The following is a 20,313-nucleotide window of genomic DNA, read 5'->3' on the forward strand; positions in this document are numbered from 1 at the left end:
GTAAAACACTCAATCTAGGGGGTATTACACTGTTGGTTGAGTAATCACTATGAAGACTTGATCGCCCCGTCATTTTTAGGACTAGGTTCTCACATTGTTATACTCATTTGATTATATTAATGAACATAAGCTTCCTGCTGAACTTTAATATTTCCTACAATTTAGTTTTCTTTAGCCTTGAGTTTACTTTTTCTCTAGTTAGGCAGAGCATCTAAGTAATTTGTTGTTTGTTGCATAGCCTCGAAAGACTCTTAATTTCACGAACTACAGCTCGAGTTTGCATTAACGAAAATGCTAGAGTCTTAAACTTTTTTATAAACTGTTGATGTGGTGAGTAATTATTAGTAAGTAAAAAAATGATATTAGTGATTGATCCAGATAAAACTAGTAACAATTGAATACAACAATAAAAGTATTGTAAAATAATTTGTGATTGTAACAATACTCTTGCATTAAAAAATCACGCATTTGTCAACTCTCTTTCGTTCAACCAATTCCAAAACTAATACTACTTTACAACACAAAGTTTAATCGCATCATTGAGACTGTCTCAAAGCTAAACCGGGACATAGATTTGAAGTTATTGTGAAGCATAAATTTTGCATCGAACAATGCTTTTTAACTTACATCCATCCGTTTGGTCGCCAGAAACATTAGGATTGAGATTGGGAACTAAGGCAGAGTTCATGGATCATAATGGCGTATTGGTGTACCTAAAAGGACTTGCTGACTGCGTTGAGCTTGATGAAGTTCTCACCTAATATATGGTTTAAAGCACAAAACACATTTGTATAGTCAAACTAACAACCGTAAGTTTAAGGCCAAATCAAATTTCACAAAACGGTTGACGTGGCAAATTATTATTAGTTTACAATAAAGTTAATGTCATTGATAATCCTATGTGAAGGTGATGTAATAAATCACAACCTGCCATCACTGTAATAATCCTATGTGAAATTTGTACAACTTTTGTCCGGGGAATTGTAGCACTAACAACGGCAAACCGGGGCGGCACCACGGGGGGCTGTATGATTTTATCTTGTGCATAGACATAAATTATACTCTCAATGGATCTGCCAATCCCAAGAAATGGAGATTTACTAAGGAAGAAGAGAAATAGAGAGATATGTGCAAGAAAGCTTGATCATCAAAAACATGCACCACTCTATGTATAACAAACCAATGCCACACACCAACCGGTAGGAGAGATATGTAGATCAATCCTCCCTTTGATGGCCAATGAATCAAATAAATCTCTTGTAATTCATATTCGATGCTATCTAACCTCTGTATGGTCGAAATCTATAACATTGGAAACGTAAAACAAAAAATACAATAAAAAACCTGAAAACAATAAAAGACAAAAAGCAATCTATGAACAACGCAAAGGAAATGTCGCAATTTGCAAACAAACTGACTTAAGCCCCTCCAATATTCAATCTCAATATTCTGGTAGCCCTTTTATAAATTCCAAAACAGACGGTGACATCGAGTTACCTTTGTTTGGCGACACGAATGCAGAATCAGGATATCTATAAACAGGCCTAGGCGAGCAGAAGAAATTGTTTGAACTCGGGGTAAACAAAGGAATATCAGCAAAATATGTATTGGTTTGGTTAAAAATTGGTGACAAAGATGACGATCTTGCCTTGACATCACCACAATTTTCTTCAGTAGGAGCCGAAGATGAATCATTACGATCATCATGCCCAAAAGGCTTGATCACCTTACGATCATTTCCTTTCGCAGACAATAACTTTTCACTCTTCTGGGTTTGATCATCATCATTGGGCTGTGACATACCCGTGAGCTTCTGCACGAGAGCCATGAAATCCTGAGCTTGTGTGTGGATTATCTTTGGAGAATGAGTGTATATAATAACTGGTTGCTTTCGTTGCTGCCTGAACATCGTGGTACCAACACAATCAGAAACCACCGAAGAAGATGATGATGAAGAGAAAGATGGTTTCTGAATGACATGGGACCCCTTGTTGATATTCAATGGTGATGGACGTGGACCTTTGATCGTCTCCCACTTTGAAATCTCATGGTCACCATGAAACTTTGCAGGGCTCATGTTTGAGATCTTCTTGGAACCAAAATATGGAAAAAGCAAAAAAGGGTTGTGTTATATATATATATATATATATATAGAGAGAGAGAGAGAGAGTTTGTTGGGGTTAGAAGAAGGAAAAGAGAGATAGGAGCATAAATAGGAGATTTGTTGGGATTGGAGACTGGAGAGGGAAAGGATTGAATAAAAAAGATTATTATAGCCAGCAATTCTGACCGTTGACTACATACATAGATATATAATACATATTTTTATGTGTAATATATTGTATATAAAATAAAAGGGGATGATATAAAATCTTAGGGTTTAATGGAAAGTAGGTGTTAAGACGCTTTCACTTGGGCGTCATCGTCGGCTTGCCGGCAACCTCGCAATTGGTTCAGCTGTAGTAGTATAGAAATATAGATAAGTTAACTATAGTCTTCTCAAAATAAAAGATAAGTTAACTATAGTCTAAAAACTATAATGTTTGATATATAGCTTTTTAGGAGACGTCATGGCTCCATAAATAAGAAAAAGAAAAAGAAGAGAGACGTCATGGATGTTGTAATTTGTAAATTATACTAGTTTTATAAACTTTTGGAGTTTTTCAAATACCATCATTCTACTTTGATATAATTGTCAATGTTGCCTTTAGATTGAGATTAGAACAAATGCGTTTCGGAATAACTTATTTGCGTGTGCGTTTAAATTAATTTATTTAGTTTTTTGATGATTTTTTTTTGGCTCAAAATATGTTAAAAGTATATTTATAATTTTAAAAAATAAAGTTCTAAAATATTTTACATAAAAACTAAAAGATAAAAGACAAGTATTTGTTTACATGAATAGTATCTTATAAAGTGTACACGGTAAGAAAAAATGTGGCAAATGTTAGTCACTTTTTCCCAAAGTGACAAATGTTAGCCACATTTTTGTCTACAATATACACTTTATATAGTACTACATATTTATGCAAACTAATAATTTTCCCAAGATAAAAGCTAAATAAAAAGGTTGTAGGCAAACGAATTTGCAAAATATTTATCAAAAGATATAACTTTTAGTAACTTTTGTATTAAATGCGTGACAAAAAGCAAAGGTAAAAATCAAAAAAGCTTTTTCCAAACACACTAATTTTCTAGACTTTATTTTTGTGACAAATCACACGTGTCAGTATATTTTACAAAAAACCTAATGGATATAATCACATGATATGTGTACCGTAATAATGTCATTTTCAAACTTATAAATGATGTGGCAGATTAATTAGTTGCAAAATATGTGATTAAATTTGTTAATCATTAATTGAAAATACCAATAAAATATCTAATTTGTCACAAATTTAAAGTTCAAGGAATTAACTGCTCAAATGGAAATTATAAAGGGCTAAATTGACCTCATGTCAAAGTTGAAGAATGATATATGTAAAAAGCCCTAAAAAGTTATTTTAGCGGTCTTCTTTTTCTTATTTCTTCCTCTCTCTCTCTCTCTCTCTCTCTCTCTCTCTCTCTCTTTTTTTTTTTTTTTTTTAATTCGATAATTGGAAAAAATGATTTGAACCTTGAATGTCTCATTTGAAAACACCAACACATATCAACAAGTTGAGTACGAAGCTCTTGGCACCTTGACGGTCATTTAAATTATTATATTAGAAGAACATAATATTTTTATTTTTAGACTAAAATCCAAATTACATCCTTTTATGGGGTGGATTTTCATTTTAATACATTCTCTTTCTCTTCTTCTTCTTCTTTTTTTTTTCCCCCCTTCTTCTTTGCAGTTTAGTCCTTAAACTATAATATATCTATAGTATTTATAATAGGATTTCCTTCTTTGGATTGGATTTTTATGTAGTTCAAAAATCTCCCTACACCCTAAGTTTAAGTAGTGACAAAACTTGGAGACAAATACATAAAATAAAGGGTTGAGCTTGTGTCCAGTGGCCAGTTCCATTGGACACATGTCTGTATCCTAGCGTGTCCAATGAAACTGGCCACTGGACACAAGCTTCTCCCTAAAATAAAACTCACTAACCCTACTACATCACTTTCAATTTTCAAATATACGTTCAAATCCATAAATAAATTAAAAAAAAAGGTTAAAAAAAACCTCACGATCCATTCCAATTCAAAATCTGTGTTCTATTTAAATTCAAGGTAAAAATCCAAAACTGACTCTTTAACTTTCAGTATTTTTTTCATTTCAGTCCTTTAACTTTCAGTTTTGTCATTTCAGTTCTATAACTTTTAATTGTTATCAATTTGATACTTCGTTAGACCTCAATTACCTACTGCTGTTAAGTGAGCCAAAACGAGGTCGTTTTGGCTTTATTTTATTTTATTTTTTATTTTTAATCTTTGTAATTAAAAAAAATTAAGAAAACTATTATTAAAAAAAAAAACATTTTTTTCTCATTTTCTCTCTTGTTAGACTCTCTCGCTTTCTCATTCTCTATCTCTCTCTCACAGTGCCATGGTGCAAGGCCTCACCACCACTGCCGGCCACCACCCAACTCCATATCCCCCTCCTCCGTTGCCCCAGTCCTCTGTGGCCAGTGCCCGAGTCCATTTCCCCAACCCAAAAGATGCGATCAAAGTGTTCGTCGATGGGTACTCCGTGAAAGTCCCAAAGGGCCTGCGAAATTGGTAGCGTTGATATCCCTCGATTCTACTACCATAGTCACCTCTCCATCGCCAGAAACTACCGGATGTGCCTCGTCGAGGTCGAGAAAATGCCCAAACCTATTGCCTCTTGTGCCATGCCTGCTCTTCCCGGTTTGTTCACTCTATCTTTCTTCTCGCTTTTCTTGCCACTACCGACCCAGACGGACTTTCCCTTCTTCCCCCAAAATTCATAGTTTAGGGCTATGGTCAATACTACCTAGATTGTGAAGGAGATGATCATGGCATTTTGGGTATGAAGTCTGGGTTTGAGATTATGGGGAAGAGGGTGTGAGATTATTTTCTTTTCTTTTAGATTTTGGTGGAGAGGGGGTATGAGACTTTGGGTTTTAGATTTTGGTGGAGTGAGTGATGAAGAGAGAGAGATGGAAAGGTGAATGCCAGTGGTGGCAAGGAGGTTGTGGGTGGAGGCCAGTGGTGGCGATGAGGCCTTGCACCACAACACTGAGAGAGAGAGAGAGAGAGAGTCCAATGAGAGAGAAAATGAGAAAAAAATGATTTTTTTTTATAATAATAGTTTTCTTAATTTTTTTTAATTACAAAAAAAAAAAAAAAAAAAAATCAAAACAGTATCGTTTTGGCTCACTTAACGGTAGTAGATAACTAAGGTCTAACGGAGTACCGAATTGACAACAAATTGAAAGTTAGAAGATTGAAATGACAAAACTAAAAGTTAAAGGATTGAAATGAAAAATGCTGAAAGTTAGAGGGTCAATTTTGGATATTTGCCTAAATTCAAATACTTGGCCTTATCCTGCTACTTCTTTTTTAAAATAATAATAATAATAAAAAAATTTCTTATCCTTATCCTTATCTCAATCTTTTCTCTATATCTCTATATAATAATCCAACATACACATGTTGATTGCCTTTTAATTGAATTCAATTTTTTAGTCCCTCATCTAAACAAAAAAGAGGAATCTTTTTATTAAAAAAAAAAAAAAAAAAAAAAAAAAAAAAAAAAAAAAAAAAACAAAAAAACAGCTCCCTAACTTCTTTCACCTATTTTATTTGAATTCAAATTTCTTAGTCCCACATATGATCCAAAAACGAAAAAAAAAAAAAAGCTATAAGCTACTACGAGTTTTAAAATCCTTGCTCTATTTGTATATATATTTCACATTTTAGTTTTTACTTTTTTTGCACAATGACTTCAATTTCCTCAATTTCTTTTTTCAATTCATCATCATCTCTTCATCTAAAAAGGTACATTTCCTTTGATATTTTTTAATTTAATTATTACTTTGTATTTTTCATTGTATTTTCCTTTTATTTGAACTAATCTCATATGTTTGATTTAATCTCCTATAATCTATTTTTTTTCTCATAAATCTCTCTTTTCCAAGTTCTTTCCACAACTCCATTTATGTCCTCTAATTTTATCTTACTATACACCATCTCCTCTTTAAGAAAGGTATTTTTTTTTTTAATTAACCTTTTAAATATTCATCACTCTCCTAAATTTTTGGTGAAAAATTTTGTTTTATAAAAAAAATAGAAGAGCCTTTGAGCACACTAGAATTAGAATAAGTTTGGTTCTTTTGGCCATTGCCTTACATGAAACTGCCACTATTCACAATGGAAGTCTTTGAATTAGACTTAGTAGTTTTTATAGAAAACAATAGAAGGAATGACTGATTTAACATAAAGGTTAAATTTTATGTCAATTCACCATATTTTTTTTAGAAGAATTCACCCAACTTAAATGGTGCAATTAATTTGGATTTAATTTTTTTTTAATAATTTTCTAAATTTTAGTTATTGATGCAATTATGTAGCAACTAGGCTGTTAAACAGTTCGCTACTTGTGCCACTTGTGGCTTGAAAGTTGAAACATGCCAGCTTGACTTTACTAAACACAGGCGAGAAAAGCTCATGCTGTAAATTTGTAATGTGCAGTTTATGTTTTGAATTGTGCGTAACCAATTATAGGGATCACATTTAAGGTGAATGCATAGATATTAGATAAGCCACTCGTAATTTTGTTGTTGTTATTTTTGGGAAGAAGCCACATGTATGTTGGATTTGATTAATTGATAAATCCAAATTGAACTTGTAAAGAGTTGGGGAAATACATGTGATGCACTACTTGAATATATATATATATATATATATATATATATATATGGACAAAGTTTAATTACAAAATTGGTTGTAACTTAAGACTACAACCTTACTCAATAAAATAAACATTACTATATATTTTGAAAATCTAATCGTTGAATTGCATATTCTTTACACTCTCATTACACATGTGAAATTTTGTGTCAATCGGATAATAATTATTTTATGGTCTATAAGCTTATATTTTAAGCATAATTTTAAACTGCAAAAACTAACAATTAAAACAATTTATTGATAGCATAGTTATTGATATTTAATTTTCTTGAAATTTTTATAAGTATGAAGGATATAAGAAGATGCAATCCAATGATGAAATTCTCAAAATTCACCTCTAATAAAAATATATTGAGTAAGATTGTAGACTTAGGTTACAACTAATTTTGTAACTAAATTTTTTCATATATATATATATATATATATATATATAATTTGACATGAATATATGCAGTTAGGTTGAACAATGCATAAGCTTAGAACCAAAGAAAGCAAAGGTGAGGAGTGAAAGAGTGGACAAAAGGGCAGTGCGGGTCAACATTGCTTAAAGCTTCATAACAAACAAAGCTTACAATGTGCTAAGGCTTGATCCAAGTTTGACATACGTGGTAATTAAACACTTGTTTTTGTTTTCTTGTTTTGTGTTTTTCATATCACAAAAGTGGTCAAACACTAATTCCCTTGGACTAAGGAGATGAAAGGAAAGGAGAAGGGAGGGGAAGAAAGGTCGATCTCCCTCTATCCAAAGTCCAAATAGTACAATTTCGTATCTCATTTCTCCTACCCTGCCTTAATGTATAAAAAATGATCTCTAATCGTGTGGGGAAACCTCCCTGTAATTCTTGTCTCTTCAAGATTCAACTTGCTAATTTACTCCGACATTTTTTATTTGGATCAAATCTGAAAGACTCATTCAAACGTATGGTTGCTAAGCAACAAAAGTCAATCTTTCAGAAGTTTTATTTATAGGTTGATCAAGACCTTCAACTTTGAAAAGCAAATAAAAAACTTAGTATCATTATGTTATTAATTGAAGATAAAACAAAGATAATTTTATATATCTGTAAGATTTTATTTCTAATCAGTTTGCTAAATAAAAGTCAACTGAAGCTTAGTTGATCCATGAGCTCTGTGCACATTGTTCTTTGCTAGCAATAGCATGATGCAATTGATTCAGGATCCAACGCATGGGCCTCCAACTATAGGTTTAGTAGCACCAAAGGAGAACTCAATTAGGTAATTAATTAATTAAATATATATAAATATATATATATATATATATATACATATATAATTATATATATTTGTGTATGAAAATAAAGAAAAGATAAGAGCGTATGAATGGAATAAAACGTGCAGGGCTGATATTGATATAGACAAAAAGAAAGAGTGAAAAAGACGTAGGAGTTTATAGAACTAGTGCAGAATTAGAAGTTAGAAGTCATCTTTGTGCCTTTTTATGGGGTGGGTTTTGACTTTACACTGCCGAGGAAACTTCAAATCACGGCTAGTCAAACAAATGAAATGCTAATATTTCAATACTGCCGATGTTGACAGACCAAATATAATACGGAGAGTGTTTAGCTGTGCTCTTTCTCCGTCACTTCAAATTTAGTATTAATCAAAACAATGATACAGAATTTTTAATAAATAAATTTTGTATCTCTAGTTTTTAAAACCATTAACAATTTCAAGTTGATGGTTCTCGTTGTCCACAGTTGATCTGAAATTAAATTAATTGTATCTGAATACGAATACAAACTAACACAGGAAGAAATTATAATAATGAAACTGGTAAATATATATTAGCATTGGTATACTATGTTGAATATGCTAGAATAGATTCAAAAGCAGAAGCTGAAGTAGAAATATAAAATATATAATACAAGAACACACGAGGGTTATGTTTGATCAGTTTAATGGCCTACGTTTATGGAAGAAATGCTACAAGCTAAACCTTAGACTAATCATACATTAACTATAGTTAATAGATTTCTATTTCAAGTAGGAAACTTGACTTGCATATAGAAATATTGGCCAAATATATCTTTAATATAAACAAAACCACATTAAAAGCGAGACTATATTTATCTAAAGGAAATTACATAACAAGAAAGGTTTTGGCATGGAGTTGAATTGTATCCTTTTCTCAAATGAAGTCTCTATCTATACTTGTGCTCGCTAATTATTGTTTGTTTTTTTGCTTAATGCGTGTTTTGGAAGGGTGCCTAATTGGAAAGCTGAAAACCTTTATTCAAAACAGAAACCAACACAAACAACTACATATCAATATCAAGGTTTTGCTCAAGAAGAATTACATCGATAAAAATAGGAGCAAAGCCTAGAATAAAAATGCTAGCCAGGCAATTATTAAGATACCATTTTACAAGAACATGAGCCACCCTATTCAGATATCTAGGAATCCAGTTGAACTTCACATTATGTGAAAGAGCTTTCAACCTTAACGTATCTAAAATTATAGTTGAGATTCTCCATGGAACATGGGAGACTGGCTCTTGAAGCGCCTCAATGCACACTTTTGAATTGCTCTCAATCAATGCTTGGCTAATGTTGTGGTTGATTACTTGCTGAGAGGTCCAATTAATGCTTCTGCTTCTGCTTGGACAGGGACGTTAGTTTCTACCCGCTTAGTATGAGCAAAAACCAATTCCCTTCTCCAATCTCTTGTGACAATAGCTATAAAGGATTTGTCTGATCCTACAGCTGCATCACAGTTAAACTTGTCTAATCCACGGTTTGGGCTTGCCCATTTCCTTGTCCTTTGAGAAATTGGCGACAGGTTAGGTGAAGGAGAAGCTCTCAATGCTCCTGGAAATGCCTCATCAATTTAAGGATAGTTCTTTCCAAGTCAGGCTGAACCCCATCAAACAGAGTTAAGTTCCTCAAACTCCATACCTGGTAAATCAATCAATTTTACATTATTAGAGAAACTAGTTAGTCTAATAACCTCCCATCATTCTAATCGAAGTTGAAGGGGGTTATAGAGATAGTATACTTCGAAGTATACAATGGGTAGAAGATTGAAGTTGAATTTTGGTGTCATGATCAATAAAAGTCTTCTCTAAGTTAAGAAATCCTTCCAAATACAAATAATCTTATAAAATTTTCATGGTTTAGGATTTAGAATTTTGAAAACTTTTATGATTAGAATGATCTAAGCCATTTGAGAGTGTTCATGACTTCATATTTTAAAGAATTTAAGGTTATAGAGTTAGATTATTGACTTCAGGATGTTAATAACTTGATCTTGGGGGAGGGGGGATATATTAGTATTTATATTTTCCCTAAATGTGATATTAATAGTAGATTTTTGTAACACTAATTGTATATCTGGATTCTACTTAAAAGATCGAGTAGCAACCTAATGTGGTTTGTGAAAAGTTGTAGCAAAAGGAAAAAAAATACAACAAAGAAAATCCGTAAAAATTAGAAAATTTATGGATTTTTTGAGGGAGAAAATTTATGGAAATTAGGGCTACTAACAAAGCCATTTGTGAGCCATATGGCTAGGGGAGAATGTGACTCACTCTAATGCACAATCAAGTTTAATAAAGGCCTGTTATGTCACACTTAACAAAACAAGAATAATGAATCTCACGTTGGGCCAAATTTCACCCAAGAACTTGTAGTTCTTAAAACATTAAAGACATTAATAAGTTGTTTCCTATAAGTACGTACTCTAGGAACTATTAGGTAAAATTTTATGATAGTCTTACCATAGTTCCACAAATAACCTCATTTTTTTCGTACTCCTCTCTCATTGATTTGTTTGAGTGGAGAAATTTAAACCATATTAAAAAATTCATAACTTGGGTTGGTTGCAAAAGTTTTGTTGTAGTGAATTAATTTGTGTATCTAAATATCGATTCCAGGTATCACAACTTTAAAATTTTTGTGAATCTATTGGAAGTAAAGCCCTTTAACTAGTGACTTTTTTTTAATGAACTGCTTATTATTTCTCATTGTGAAATTTATAATTTAAATTATTGTAATTGAGTTGTTTATAGTGAAAAATAAGAATTTCCTCCTTTCTTTAAATGATAAAATTTGTTTATAGTTAATTCATGCAAAATGGGTTTGGAACATGCCTTCCATCGATGTGAAGCGGATTTGGTGACTGATTTGTATACCATTTAAAAGCTAAGTTTCTATGTTAACTTAGCTGGTAAATACAATGTGTTTGATCGTATAAAGGAAACTTCTCGATTGAGGTTTGTATAAATATGGAAAATAAGGTTATGACTAACTTTTCTAACAATATATATTTGGCTAACCAGTGTTTATCGTTGGCACAATAACTACGGGATATATCAAAAAAATTTAAATAAATAAAAAAATCATAACCTAAATATGGACAAAATAACACTCTCATCTTGTAAGATTTGTGTAAATGATACCCCCTCCTTTAAACCTGTAGAAATGACAACAAATCTTTTTTTTTTTTTTTTTTTAATGAAATATTTTGTTAAGGAAGTAACAGTGTGCTAGAAAGTGAACTTATATGTTATATTTATAGAAACCTCAAGAAGGAGTATTATTTATACAAATGTTTGATAGAAGGGTGTCATTTTGATAAACCTCTAGTATAGTTGTTTTAATTTAACTTTAAAATTATCTCATTGATTCAGGATGTGGGCTAATCATAAGAGATTTTGTGTTCTCAACTTGTACCACATTGGGATTTAAGGGAGTGGAGTGGTAAGTATCAATCGGATGCTTTGAAGGTTAAAATTTGTCTCCTTGGTCTAGGAATTTGTGTTGAGGGGAGGAGGGATTAATGAGTATGTGAGTTTAGAATAAGAGATTTTGTTTGTTTAGCTGGTACTGCAATGAGTTTTTTCAGGTTTCTTCTAGCAGGGATTTCGCAATTCAGCAGATGAAATTTTGAAGTTTCAAGTTAGAATGAGGAATGACAGAATGAAGGCTTTTTTACTTTACCTTTGTGTTGGTGGGCCTATGTGTGATGAGGTGTCATGACATGTAGGGGAGTTGTGGAATTAGTTGTTATGTATGAAAAAGTAATATATAAAATCAGGTACATATATATTTTATGTATAATTAATATATATATATATATATATATATAATTCTTTGAATTTAATTTTTTTTTTTGATAAATTTAATTTGTCCTCCCTTGAAAAATGGTTTTGGCTCCACCACTAATTACTGTATGGTATTATTTTCTTCACTGAAATAAATTGCACTCTCAACGGATCCTACCAGTCCCAAGACACGAAGATGTAATAAGGAAGAAGAGCAATAGACAGATGTGTATGAAAACTTGATCTTCAAAAGCATGCCCTACGCTATTTATTAGAAATCAATGCCCCACCTATCAGGAGAGGGAGATCAATATATCTTCCCCTTGGTGGCCAAAGAATCAAATATATTTCTTGATAATTCACATCCGATGCTACCTCTATCTGATCGATATCTATAACATTGGAAACATCAAAAACAGAAACAGAAACATAAACATAACAAAAACAAAAACAAATCTATGAACAATGCAAAGGAAAAATTGCAATTTGCAAACAAACTGACTTAAGCCCCTTCAATCCAATACCTAAAACAGTCCACTCCATCTCAATGATCTGGTAGCGCTTTTAAAAATTCTAAAACAGATGGTGACATCAAGTTGCCTATGTTTGGAGACACGAAGCCTGAATCAGGATATCTATAAACCGGCTGAGGTGAGCAGAAGAAATTGGTTGAATTCGGGGTAAACAAAGGAATATCAGCAAAATATGGATTGTTTTGGTCTAGAATTGGTGAAAAGGATGACGAACTTGACTTAATGTCACCACAATTCTCATTGGTAAGAGCAGAAGATGACTCATTATCATCATTCCCAACAGGCTTCATCACCTTATTATGATCATTTCCTTTCGTACACAAACTCTTCTCACTCTTCTGGGCTTTTGGCAGTGCAGCAGTTTGGTCATCATCATCATTGGATCCTGTCTGACCCGTGAGCTTCTGGACAAGTGCCATGAAATCTCGAGCCTCGGTGTGGATAATCTTTGGAGAATGAGTGTATATAATAACCGGTTGCCTCTGTTGCTGTCTGTACATTGTGGTAGCAACACAATCAGAAACCGAAGAAGGTGACGAAGAAAAAGATGGTTTGTGAATGACATGAGACTCCTTGTTGATCTTCAATGGAGATGGACGTGGACCTTTGATCATCTCCCACCTTGGAACCTTATCATGATGATTAACATGAAACTTTGAAGGGCTCATTGTTGAGATTTTCTTTGATCCAAATATGGAAAAAAGAAAAGGCTGTCTTATATAAATAATGGAAGGGTTTGTTGAGATGAAGAGGGAGAAAAAGAGAGAACAGAGCATATATAGGAGGTTAAACCTCCGAGGTTTGTTTGAGATAGAGATTAAGTAGATTTTTATAGCCAGCGATTCTGACCGTTGACATACATACATATATACATATTTTATACATACATATAAGAAAGAGTATGATATAAGGTATTGAAATATTAAAGCTTAGCAGTTAGAAGCTTTTGGACGCTACAATTAGTTGTTCACTTCGGCGTCATCGTTGGCTCGACAGAGCACCGTAGTTGTCTAAAGTAGTAGGATTTTTTTTTTTTTTTTTTGGTGGAGGGAGAGATGTATAGATAATCTATCAATGTATATACTATTTTTTTCTCTCTTCTTTTTTCCCCTCTTGAGATCATTCACCTGTGTTTTAAAATCGTGTGATAATTCTCTTAAAATGAATATCGAAATAGTGTTAGTAAATATAATATAAGTTAAAATGTAAATTAAATTATCTAAATTTAACTAAAATTCATTCTAGGCTTTTAACTTTATTTTTGTTTAATTGAGTTCTTTAAATTTCAAATTTATTCAATTCAAACTTTTAATCTAATTCCATTAAAAATTTGTTGCTAATAAAATTTTAAAAATATTTTCATGTAAGAAATTTTATTCTATTTTTTTTTTAATTTTTTTTATTAGTTAATTGTATATTTAACGGCAAATTTTTAATGAAATTGAACTGAATGCTTGAATTAATTAAATTTGAAACTTAAATGATTTAATTAAATGAAAGTAAAGTTAGAGAATTTAAATAAATTTCAACCAAACTTAAAGAGTGAACTTTGTATTTTAGCATATAATATTTTGATTTAAATGCTGATTATGTGTTCATATTTGAACATTTCATTTAACTATGATTGATTGGAATTTTAAGAACATTACAATAGAATTGCTCTAACTATTATATAGTTAATTACTATGTAAGTTGTGTAAATATATATAATTAGTCATGTGATTAAGAACTTATATTATATAAATGAAAATGATCTTATCTGGATTCAGTTTGGAAGAACCATTTAATCTTATGTATTCATTTGTTTTCTATCTTTAAAATTTTAGTCATCGATGCTATTATGCAGCGACTAGGCAGTAAAACAAAATGCGATGCTTGTGCCACTTGTGCCCTCGAACATGCCAGCTTGAGTTTACAGCACCAGTGAGAAAATTTCATGCTTCAAATTGGAAATGCTGAGTTTATTTGGAATTGTAAGTAACCAATTAGGAAGCATATTCACTCACGTACATTCATACATTGCCACTAGTGAACACTTGGATTTGACAAATTGATAAATCCACTTGAACTTGTAAGCGCCGGAGTTGGGGAAGTAATAATTGTAATAGATATATGGATAATACATACATTTTAGATTTGACATTGATGATTGATATATATAATTAGGTTGAAGAATGCACATGCTAATAACAAAAAGAAAAACCGAAGGTTATGATGAGTGAAGAATGTTCATAAAATATATATATATATATATATATATATATATATATATATATATATTTCAAAATTTGTTGAGATTGATCTATAGCACATAATCAATAGGTCAGAGAGATAGAAGCATGAAATTGCACCATTCCATTTTAAAATCTCATGTCTCACTCCCGGTGCTCCACTATGTGCCCCAAAACCCAAAACCCACCCTCCTATCCAACCATGTAATTTATCCCAAATTATATGCTTTTTTAATTGTACTCACTACAAAACTGTTGGGATAGTCCCAAAAAGCATTGGTATAGGCCAAAAACACCTATTTTGGCGCTTTTTTTACCAGCACTTTCTGCCACTACCCAATGAGTGTGGCAATAGGTCTACCTGGCCTACACCGGCGCTTTTTCAAACCGCCGGTATAGGTCCTAGTGGTTTTGAGACCCTATTCTGGTCCTTTTTTTTTTTTTTGGTCGGGACATTCTTCATCAACAGTTTCAAGACCTATATCGGCACTTTTTCAAAATAGAAACCGTCGATATAGGTGTATCTATAATAGCGGTTTTAAAACCACCCCTATAGGGTATTTACAGAAATAGAAAAAAAAAAACTTTACCAACGGTTTTAAATCGTTGTAATAGGTATTGCCTATGCCTACGCTTTCAAAAGTGCTAGTATAGGTCATTTAAGGATATGTATATATATATATATATATATATATATATATATATATATGAGATGAGTTCAAGTTACACCTAGTGTAACTCCTTAAAAGTTACACCTTTTTTGTACCGTAGATTTCTAATAGATCCAATGGTTGAAAAAATAGCATTAAATGATTGAGGATTTACACCTTATTTACCTAATTAATAACAGATTTTCTCTATCCTCATTTATTACTTTCCATAGACCTTATTGGGTATTGTTTAACTGTGTCCCTTTCTTCCTAAAAAAAAAACAAAAACAAAAAAAAAATTGCAAGCTTAGTAACGAAAATTATTTTTATTATAGAACACACTTTCGACACTCTACCACCTTCTTTCATTGATTGACATTCCACAAGATCTGATCCTTTCTTTACATAAACACTCCTCTTGTCCTACTCCCTTCTTTATTTTATTTTTTGATCTCAAATCCGCCCTATCTTCAACTGTAACAGCTTTAACTGAACCCATAGATATATATAGTGAATGGATTGATGAATGTGAGCGGGTCAACAACCTTGAAGATGATGGTGCGTAGGAAGCCATTAAGATGTTAATAATGTTGTTTCTTTGTTGGAAGAGAAAGAGCAAACCAAAAAGTATGTAGCTATTGTGTTTGGGTGTCTTAAGAGGACCTCGTTGGTGAGGTCACCATATTTCTGAATTCGATATAGGACTTCTCCATATATAGTAAGTCTGTAATACTTTAGACGACAGTTTGGTAAATATATGGATAACTTAATCGGGTTGTTTGATGATAATACCCTTATTGTGTAAAAGATTAAAAAAAAAAAAAAAAAAAAAAAAAAAAATGGGACACAGTTAAACAACTCCCAATGAGATCTATGGAAAGTAGTAAATGAAGATAGAGAAAATCTATTATTAATTAGGTAAATAATATGAAAAGCAATAATCATTTAATGCTATTTTTTCAACCGTTGGATTTATTAGAAATCTACGGTGTAAAAAAGGTGTAACTCTTAAGGAGTTACACCAGGTGTAACTTGAACTCATCTCTATATATATATAAATAAATAAGCTATATACTAGCGCTTTTAAAACATCGTAATAGGCCCTGCCTATACCAGCGATTTCAAAAACGCCACTACAGGTTATTTATGGAAATAAAATTGCACCCTATTACAACACTTTTGAAAGCGTTGTAATAGGTCCTACTTATACTAGTGGTTTCAAAATTGCCTGTACAGAGTGATCAATGAAACTATTGTAATTTGACTATTCCAATCATTAAAATGCACTGCTATAGGATTTTTTTTTTTTTTAGGCACCTATAATAAACTTGTAATACATATTTTCCAATCACTTGTAATAAAGCTGTAATACATATTTTCCAAGTACTTGTAATGTAATCAAAATACAATACCAAATTCTAAATACAATACTACTTTAACCCAGCGAACCAATTATATTTAATAATACCATATCAATAAATATATAAAAAACAATACATTCCAAATGTCTAGAATGTTATGCATAAAATAATACATCTCAAATGTGTAGAATGTTATGAACAAAATAATACATTCCAACTATGTAGAATGTTATACACAAAAGAATACATTCCAATTGTCTAGAATGTTATAATAAAGTGTCGAACTATGACATATATCAAAGTTTGAAACTTTATTATAAATATCAAAATGTAACACTAGCTACTTCAAAATAAGGCCCACATCCTATGTCGTCATCGCTTAATGCCTATCATCGGATGATAAGCGTCGATCACAAGGTGAATGGACATCCACTGTCGAATCATCATCACCATCCTACGAATTAATAAACACACAATGAATTAGTATATTTAACAACAACGTTAATAGCTGAATAACACAATATCACTAGTCTAACACACATTACATAACTACATGAATAACGTGGCAAATTCAGTTGAGCACATCAAACTTTGCCAGGAATCAAACTCACATCAAAGGAACTAATTGAACTTTTCATGGAATCAAACTCACAGCAAACATAAGTAAGAATCAAACTCGCATCAAACAAATCCATCTCCTATTTCTCAACGCAACACAATGAAAAATGCTAGCCAAATATCACATATTTTTGCTTTGAACGTGGTTCCTATGCTATCAATGTGCTTAATAATTTGGTAGAAATATATATATATATATATATATATATATATATATATTTCTATGCTATATATGCTATCAATGCCGGTGGTGCAATTTGTTATATTTTGTGCAATCCACCTATATCTCAATATTCCCTGGCAACACTATAAATATTGCTACAAGTCCTAGTTATAAAAAACATGGCAAATGGAATTCAAACTTTTTACCTAAGAGATAGTAAATATTGGCTTGAGTTGAGAAAACATTTTCCTCATCATTATCACTTCAGCTTTTAAGGACTCAACACAATTGCATTTCTCCCTCAACTCAACTATACTTCAGTAGTCAGCTCCTTAACCCTCTGGTCTATTGCAGTGGATTTTGATGGTGGCATACAGTCTTCCACGTTCCTCGTATGAGTGCCAGACGGGATTGGTCCAAAGCTTGCCCCTTGGACATGGCCACCTCTCTCTACACCCATGACTTGTGCAAATGCATCATCAAACCGCCATAGAACGCCTCCCTCACCGGCCTCACCCTACAACTGTGATCCTAATGCCAATAGCTCTCTCATCTTTGCCTAATACTCACAAATAAACTAGACAACATATTAGCAACGATTACACTAACACGCTTGACAACATGAGTAATGTATAATATCTCTCCATCTACCATCTATATAATACTTACAATGTTTGCATTCGCTTTTGCTGTCACAACAGTACCATCCTTGTGTGAATACACCACTTTATAAAGCTTTGCTCTCTCTATTTTCCTTCCTTTCTTTTTTTCCTACAACATGGTCATTACATTTGGTAAATTAGAGCAATGGTTTTGAAACACATTTTTTTCTACTTTAAAATGCAAAATAATTTAAGTTTTGTCATATTTCTTGCATGTTAGTAATATATAAAATTTTGTTCTTACAAGGAGTTCTGCCGTCTGGGCATAGCTTCTAGATCCACAAGTATGCATCTCCTTCTACTTCTTATGCCGTTCTTTGTTATCTCTAGATAGTTCCTATGAACATTTGAACAAAGTTACTACCAATTACAACAACAAGTTAGAATTTCTTCAAGTCTACTGTATATAATACTCTCAAACATAGATCATATAAAAGCAAAACATATATAATACTGAAAATATTATTACCATGCCCGGCTTAGAAAACTAGTACTCCACCAATATGTGAAATTGATTGACATCAACCTTTGGCAGTTTTAGCTAGAGTAACTCTTCCTTTCTAATGCCCTCCATGCCGTACTTCTCATTTAATTTTGCTTTGTGGCTCCTCCACATCTTCCCGATTCATGACAAAGCCCACTTCCTCTGCTTGGCAGGTTCGATGCCGTTTGCAGGAATTATCCATCACTCCTACCATGTATAAAGTTGAGTTAACACACGTCACATTTTCTACATAATAACAAACTTGCATAATACTTAGAAAAAGTAATAAAGAAACCCCTTTCAATGTTGCTTTTAATCTAATACCTGAACGGATGTCCAACACAGATTCTTGTATTGTTGCGGCACTAAAGGCCAATAAACATAATTAATTGGGCACATGGAGTGTCCCCAACCACCTTGCCCAAGATCTAGCATTTATTCCAATCAACTGGCCCGCTTTATTTACTTCCAAGGAGAGTTTTTTCTCGGGGAGAAGAAGCCAAATGTCATCAAACTTGTTAGGCCCACGTTTTTTACGTACATTATCCGCTCTAGCTACAGGTATGTCCTCAGTATCTAATACAACACCAACAAACAAAAATAAAATTACAATGATACCAAGACAATGAATTGTCAACAAGATCATCAATATATTCAGATGGTTCTTTGACCGCATCAAATTTTTTGGCTAAAAGTTTTCAACTATCTTTAAAGGTGATTAAACAAGCCATTAGGTTTCTAATAATTTCTGCATGACAAAACTTGGGAATTTCAAAACATAATATACTATTGAACTTGAGAATTTGAAAATATAACAAAGTGGCAAATTTAGTTTCACTATGTACAAAAGAACTTTTGTTAATTACCCAACAGTCAACCAATTTTATTTCAAACATGTTGAATATTACTGTTTTTGCTTGTTAATTACCCAACAGTCAACCAATTTTATTTCAAACATGTTGAATATTACTGTTTTTGCTTCATAGTGTGAATTGCAACTAGTTGCATGCGTAACTCATTCTTCCAAGTATTTAGCAAAAATACTTAAAGCTCTGTCTTCCAAGTAATGTGAGTTCTAATGAACCTTAACCAATTAAAACACACACAAACACACACACATATATGTGTGTGTGCGTGCGTGTGTGTGTGTGTGTGTGTGTGTGTGTGTGACTTGCTTGTTTCATTTATTGTAAACAGAAGTTGTATTCTCAAAATGCAAGTCTTTTCTTTCATTTTTTTTTCTATATTAGAGATTAATAAAAAGAAATTAAAAAAAATCTGAGGATATTGGTTAGTCCACCTATCTCCATCAATATGGTTTTTGAGATCATACAAAATAACCCAAACTTGGTGGTTGTGTCTCATCATCACTCCCAAGGGAATGTCATCTATCATCCTCAATTGGAGGGGCCTCTTGGACTGCATGGTCTTCATTGGATTCTACTTGTGAGGAGCACTGACCAACATCAACAAACTCAAGTCGTCGTTTCCTTTCCATTCCTGTGTGCAATAACTAAACAATACAAACTTGATAGTGCGCCAGACTAGAAAAAACCAACCCTATATTCTAGATATCAACCGTGTTATACTCATAAACTGAACCAATATAATTATAAGGGGGAAAAAGTCACAAAACAATCCTCAAAACAAGATGAAATTGTATTACCTATTCTTACTTACATTTATTTACTCT

The 20,313-nt window shown here is 32.3% G+C and overlaps 2 protein-coding genes across 2 annotated transcripts; both read right to left on the minus strand.

Annotated features, from left to right (window-relative positions):
* Positions 1 to 1,127: 1,127 nt before the first annotated feature.
* On the minus strand, positions 1,128 to 2,188 carry LOC126689871 (VQ motif-containing protein 8, chloroplastic-like). Its single transcript, XM_050385040.1, has one exon. It carries the CDS (start codon positions 2,075 to 2,077, stop codon positions 1,442 to 1,444), a length of 636 nt encoding a protein of 211 aa, XP_050240997.1. The 5' UTR covers positions 2,078 to 2,188; the 3' UTR covers positions 1,128 to 1,441.
* A 9,958-nt stretch (positions 2,189 to 12,146) lies between these two features.
* On the minus strand, positions 12,147 to 13,237 carry LOC126689878 (VQ motif-containing protein 20-like). The gene has a single exon (XM_050385045.1). The coding sequence runs from the start codon at positions 13,225 to 13,227 to the stop codon at positions 12,463 to 12,465; it is 765 nt and encodes a 254-aa protein (XP_050241002.1). The 5' UTR covers positions 13,228 to 13,237; the 3' UTR covers positions 12,147 to 12,462.
* Positions 13,238 to 20,313: the final 7,076 nt, after the last annotated feature.

This window comes from Quercus robur, chromosome 1 (assembly GCF_932294415.1).
Source record: "Quercus robur chromosome 1, dhQueRobu3.1, whole genome shotgun sequence".
In the NCBI taxonomy this organism is placed as follows: domain Eukaryota; kingdom Viridiplantae; phylum Streptophyta; class Magnoliopsida; order Fagales; family Fagaceae; genus Quercus; species Quercus robur.

Excerpts from the sequence above, each read along its gene's own strand:
- LOC126689871 (XM_050385040.1), bottom strand. The coding sequence starts at position 2,077 with ATGAGCCCTGCAAAGTTTCATGGTGACCATGAGATTTCAAAGTGGGAG.
- LOC126689878 (XM_050385045.1), bottom strand. The coding sequence starts at position 13,227 with ATGCTCTGTTCTCTCTTTTTCTCCCTCTTCATCTCAACAAACCCTTCC.